Below are 6,144 nucleotides of genomic sequence, written 5' to 3'. Positions count from 1 at the left end.
ATTGCAAGGCAACAATAAAGTTATATGTATAATTTCAATTACAATTATTTGTAACAATTACATATGAAATATACAAGATTTATTTATTTAATATTAATAAATTTATTTTTAAACTAGTTTGACTGTTTACAATGAATGATTAATTTACATCTTGACAAATTACATTGATACATTGAATGGTGATGTTCAAAGGATTGCTTTCACAGACACATTATCTCTAAAAACAATCATCAAGTCATATCTGATAATTTTGTATCAAGATTAACAGTATACTCTGGTAACTGTTATAACAAAGCGTAAAAAATTAAATCCGTAATTTGTTTATATCCGCCAATTAGATCCAAACTGTAATAATTAAAGTCGCTAAGCACAAATTATATCAATGCTAAGGTTGTTTGTCTGATATTCATCTCTGAAATTACCTCATAATCTAAAACTAAATGTAAGACTAGAGCTTAAAACAAACTTAAAATGCCGATAGCAATTACTATCTCAAACACACAATGGTCATAGTACCAGTGGTATCACATAATCGACTTTAATAAAAATTAAATCTACAGGAAGAAGTCAGAACAACAATAATTTAATAGTAAATCTAATAAATTATATTTGGCGTCTCTAAAATACATTGAATAATATTTAGCAGTCAATAATTAGGCTATAAACATCACAACATGGAACTAATTTAAATAATATAAAGTGTGTCACATCTGAAACAACATCATAAAATATTAGTGAAAATATTTTAATTATATGTTTTATATAAATAACTTTTATGCATATATTATGTAGATAACAAACACTAACAAACCGACCCCAGCTACGCTCGACTACATTAAAGTCATAAAATGGAGGTGTATGTAAAACATGTGTACATCGGAAGACTACATTAGACTAGACATTAATAAATCAGCTCTGAACCGGTTCGAAAGTTCAGGTCGACTTGAACCGTTGAGTTGCGAATCAACAACTAAACTGACAGCTCACAGTTCATTGCAATGTATTATAACTTTGTAAGGTGCCGAGGCGCGAGCTGCCTGATCAACCGCAGTTCGCAACTAGAAACGCAAGTCATAACTCTCCGCAGGTACAAATTCAACTGAACCGCGGCCAGTTCACTGATCTGCTTCACACATGTGAACCGTGACATGATCTAGTTCATCAATTTTAGTTGATTAACCCAATTAATCTCATCCAAAGTAACTTGATCAAACACACGTTTTGTAGTCTTGCGAGGCGAGGGACGGGTGGTCATTAGAATTATGATTTACTTTACCTTTTTAATTCTGTTTGTCTTTTTTAGGAGTTTCCAGATTTATGTCTTCAGCTGGCTGAAAATAAAATTTCATCACATAATCAACTATAAAATGTCTGTTATATGACTGCTGAAGGCTGTCAGTAGAGGTTTCATTTTTCATTATGTTCCTTCTTTCATTTATAAGATTTTAATCAAAATTGTTATAACCTATTGTTACTGCCTGGTTTTAGCTTTAAATATCACCAAAAATTAATATAGTGTTTTACTATTTTTAGTGAATTTAACTGCCTCACACGCAGTAACATGCATTATATTTAGAAAACAATTAACAACAGTTCATTATTGATTTCAAATTTGTGCACTTCATTCTGTGGGCAAAAAATAACACGGAATTTGTTAAATAACATACCTCAATATATCGATGGTACACCACTACTCCATATACACAACCTATTGACACTAGGATTTGTATAACTAGCCATACAATAACATTGCAAACTTGAGCTTGACCAAATAGTTCTTTGCCATTTTTAATGCATAGCATGGACTCTGTAACCATGATAGCTCCATATACCCAACACTGAGTACCCACTCTCTTACATCTTGAGTCCGTCACATATGTGTAATATTGCCTAAAATAGAAAAAATCTTGATTTAAAAATTGTTTACTTAATATAGAAGGACAAATTGATACTCCATCAGCATTAGTTGATGCTTTTGACCTCGCACGACTCTGAAGTATCGCATATTTTTTCAAAATCTACATACACAGCAAGTAATATCTATCAATATTCTTCACGTAAAAACGCGTGGTACAAAGTTTGTATGGAATATTCCTATGACAGAATTACTTGAAAACTGGCGTAAACGCTTTACAGCACAATTAACAATTGTTATTGATTAACTTTCACGTCTTTTGTAAATTTACACTTTTAACTTTTAAATGGTTACTAAAGTTTGTAACTTGAAATATTTTTACAGCATAAATATCATATCTAGACGTGAAAATTAGCAAAGCGGTTTCTAAATAAAAACTAGGTGAGTACTTTTAAGGATTTTACGAAATTCATCTTCTAAAAATTTAAATTTGGGATGATAGTTTGCATGGAGCAAAGTTATTGATTTGGCAGAATTCATAGAAAAATAAGATAATTAACATTTTCAGCTCAAAAAAATTAAGTATTTTTCAGAATTTTTTTCAAATTAATCCTTTAAAGGTATAATAGGGGTGCAAAGTTATTTCGAACTCTACAAGGACGTAGTCACGAGAAAAAGGTAATGGGTTATACAAATAGGGGGTTTGCATTATATATGTCCAATTCAGCTAGCCAGAATAAGTAACAGTGGTAGACGCCAGCAACAACAACATCCATTGTTGGCCGGCTCGCCCGGTCAAATACCACGACCACACACAAGACAAGCGTGAACTGGAAGCAATTCCGCGCTTCGTCTTATGAGTGTGGTGCCGGAGGCCTAATTTTAATCCCCTTCCCCTCCACAATCAACTTTTCTTATTAGTAAAGGATGAGAAGGGGAAGTGGATTTGGAGGAAGAGGGGACGCATAGGAAGGGGAAATGTCCTCTTTCTGTGCATCCCCTTCTTCATTGATTAAAGGAAGGCAACGCATTTGCGGATGTCCATGGGCAAAGGTATTCGCCTCGCTATTTCAGTAAATTCAGGTGACCGTTTGCTTGTTTGCCATCTTTTCACATAAAAAAGTAGAATTTTGATTGGAACAATATAACTATTTATTATGAAAAATCTTACCTGACTGAAGGGGCTACAATCACTCCAATAAGACACAGTCGTGCAATCACTAAAGGATGTGATGGAGGCATTTCAAATATATGTTTCAAGAAGAATGTATTAAGTTCAGATATTTGCCAAAATACAACCAACTGGCTTAAAGCAAAGAATCGCATGTAAGTGCAATTTGGATCCAGCCATCTAACTGGTGTCCATTGTACTGGTGTAAATTGAAGTATGGCTCTTTTAATTTTGCCTGTAGTTGATGAAATATCCCTGAAACATTGTAAACAAATTGTGATGTTAAAAAAGTATTTTCATATCTAGTGCACATGATGATTTTATGATTTTACATTTCTTATGACAATAAACAAATCAAAAAAATGTTGTTTGTCTGTCAATCTGAAACGGCTGGACTGCCAAAACATCTTTGTCTAATGTTTTGTTTCATCATGCGCCTATTTTTATAGACTTTGCGAACTGTATAAACATTATAAGTTTTCATCCCACTTGGGTGATGTCACTGATAACACATACAGTCAAACCTAGATAAGTCAGAGTCCAAAATATCGATATATTTTTCTGACTTATAGAGGTTTCCCTCTAACCAGAAATTTTCTTTTGTGGAGGTTTTCAGTTGAGACTGGACTGGATTATAACTCTCTCTTATTCAGGGTATGTAGTTATTAATAATGAAAGCAAATTGCAATTGCAAAAATTATCACTGCTAAAAAATTTGGCAGTCTGAAATAATATCTTGAACGAAGATAAAATATGTGAATATACATCATTTTTGTTACAAATGGTGTCAAAAAAAGTCTAAAAATGTATACATGACAAATGTGTTTAATACACATAAATATCTATCTTCTATCTATCTTACAAAAGTTAGTTATTTTTTAAACTTAAGTTAGAATATTTTTGAACCTTAAAACATGATTTAAAGTGTGCATTAATAGTGTTAAATAATTACCTTATACTGACCCATTTATATTCTCTCATTTCTAAAGCTTTGCATATCTTTAAACCACACCAAATACCAAAACCATTGCAAATTAAGACATCTAATATTATGGAATCCCACCAACATTCCAAGAAGTTAGGCAGTAAATGTGCAAATGCTATTTCAGTAATTTCCCACATTATTGAAATGGCCCAAAGTAGGCCTGTATGTCTGAACAAAATTGCTTTAAACATCCATCCTAAAAAGTGTCCCCAAGCAAACACATCAACATGAGACCAAACTTTGGCTACAGAAATATCAGAGCAATTCACCGCATATTCCTGTAAAGTCATAATAAGGTAATTTAAGAAATTATCATATATTATTTGTGTTTGTGAAATTTTACTACACAAAAAGAAAAATTAACCAACACGTACCTTATCCATATCAATATGGAAGTTTCTTAGATTTGGATCAATCCAATACATTATTTCGTTTACAGTGGAGTGACTTTGAAATAGCAAAAATAATAGTGCAAGAAGATAAAGTACTGAAGCTCCAAATACAATTCTCCAAACTGCTGGATGTGGTCTTGTAAAAGGTCCATTGGGAAACGTTAGAACCGATATTATGAGGAAGAAGAAAACCACACAACAAGTGCCAGACCAGATGTTGTCTTGTATTGTAGATTCATCCCTGAAACAAAAGAAGACATTAATGTAACTCCATAACAGAACATATATAACAGTTGTCATTTCCTTTATACAAAAATGATTTACCTTACAAAAGCAGTATAGATGACAGTAGCAATTGAAACTGCCAAAAGAGTTATCGTATGGGGTTTATAAAAGAATTCTAGTGATATGTCATCAACTGGCCTTTCATTAATATAGCTAAAGGCATCCACATAATCATTTGATGCGTAATTATTAATACTCTTCATTGCCTTTTCGTTGACTTTCCTCATTGTTCAGTTATTTCATTAAAATTTATAGAAAAGGATAAGTTGGTGTGATATAATTGTAATCTTCCTTATACTATGCAGAATTAACTTTACACATAAAGAAATTGACTTGGTGGCATGATTTTACATAGCCAATACTGGTCTATTTCCTAATGAAATTATAATTCAATTGTTAAAACTAATTTAACCTATTTTCTTTAAAAGGTAGGGTCACTATTATATAGCTTAAGTGATAAGCATAAGAAACGAAGACTTCATTTCGATTAGAAAAAGTGAAACGGAAATGAATGGAATGTCAAATGTCAATGTCAAACTGTCAAGACATCTTTTTAAATTTTTGGTTTATAAGTTGCTAGGACCAAGTATATTTTAGTAAGTCTATTCTTTATCTGAGATAAGTTGCATTTGAAGAATTTGAGTTTATTAGTTGCGCGACGTAAACTTTTACCAGTATAATAAGACTAGGCTCCGTCCGCGCGAAATTAAAAAAACTTCCGTTCTTCCAGATAGTGTTCTATATTTATACCAAATCCATGTTCATCTAGATTAGAGATGTATGAACATGGGTGGATTTTGCGTGTTGAAGGCCTAATTGTAGTCCCCTTTCCCTTCCCACCCTCTTCTTATAAGTAAAGAACGGGAAGGGAAGTGGATTTACCGGAGGAGCGGGCGCATAGAAAGTGGATATATATCCTCTTTCTTCTGTTGATTAAAGACAGGCAATGCATCTGCAATTCCGGATCGGTCGGATCGGAGCGGTCCCTTCGCCATTTAGGCGTATTTAGTCGCTAGCTAATTTGCCACCTTATGATATAAAAAAGTTAAGCAATTTATGTGATATTATAATGTTCGTAACTTGAAGGTCCGAGAACGACATTGTACGTGGGACTTTTTTTTAATTCATTAACGCATTGGAATGTACGTAGACTATTTTTTATTTATTTCTGGCCTGGATTCAAGGTCCTTCGGCCGCTGTACGTAGATACTCAGAAAGTGTTGCGACACTAAAAAAATGTTCTATACGTAAATATATTATTTTTATTACATCTTAAGTACTCTCTACCATCCTCAATATAACGTTTCATGCGTCTGAACCAGTTTTCAAACCACTTTTTCCAGTCCACCGCAGACACGTCGTTTGTAGCCTGCTCGAAAACTGAGAGCGCGGCAACGAAAATTGTATCCCTTTGAGCTGATTTTTTATTTTTGGGAATAAATTGGGGTGTGCTGTC

General features: G+C 33.1%; 1 protein-coding gene across 1 annotated transcript; it reads right to left on the bottom strand.

Annotated features, from left to right (window-relative positions):
* Positions 1-353: 353 nt before the first annotated feature.
* On the bottom strand, positions 354-5,175 carry LOC106710722 (phosphatidylserine synthase). Its single transcript, XM_014502878.2, has 7 exons — positions 4,728-5,175; positions 4,386-4,644; positions 3,979-4,289; positions 3,027-3,281; positions 1,668-1,890; positions 1,277-1,331; positions 354-710 (listed from the first exon to the last, which is right to left on the bottom strand). The coding sequence occupies exons 1-6, from the start codon at positions 4,913-4,915 to the stop codon at positions 1,281-1,283; spliced, it is 1,287 nt and encodes a 428-aa protein (XP_014358364.1). The 5' UTR covers positions 4,916-5,175; the 3' UTR covers positions 354-710; positions 1,277-1,280.
* Positions 5,176-6,144: the final 969 nt, after the last annotated feature.

This window comes from Papilio machaon, chromosome 1 (assembly GCF_912999745.1).
Source record: "Papilio machaon chromosome 1, ilPapMach1.1, whole genome shotgun sequence".
Lineage (NCBI taxonomy): Eukaryota > Metazoa > Arthropoda > Insecta > Lepidoptera > Papilionidae > Papilio > Papilio machaon.
This window is presented reverse-complemented; position numbering and strand designations above follow the sequence as displayed.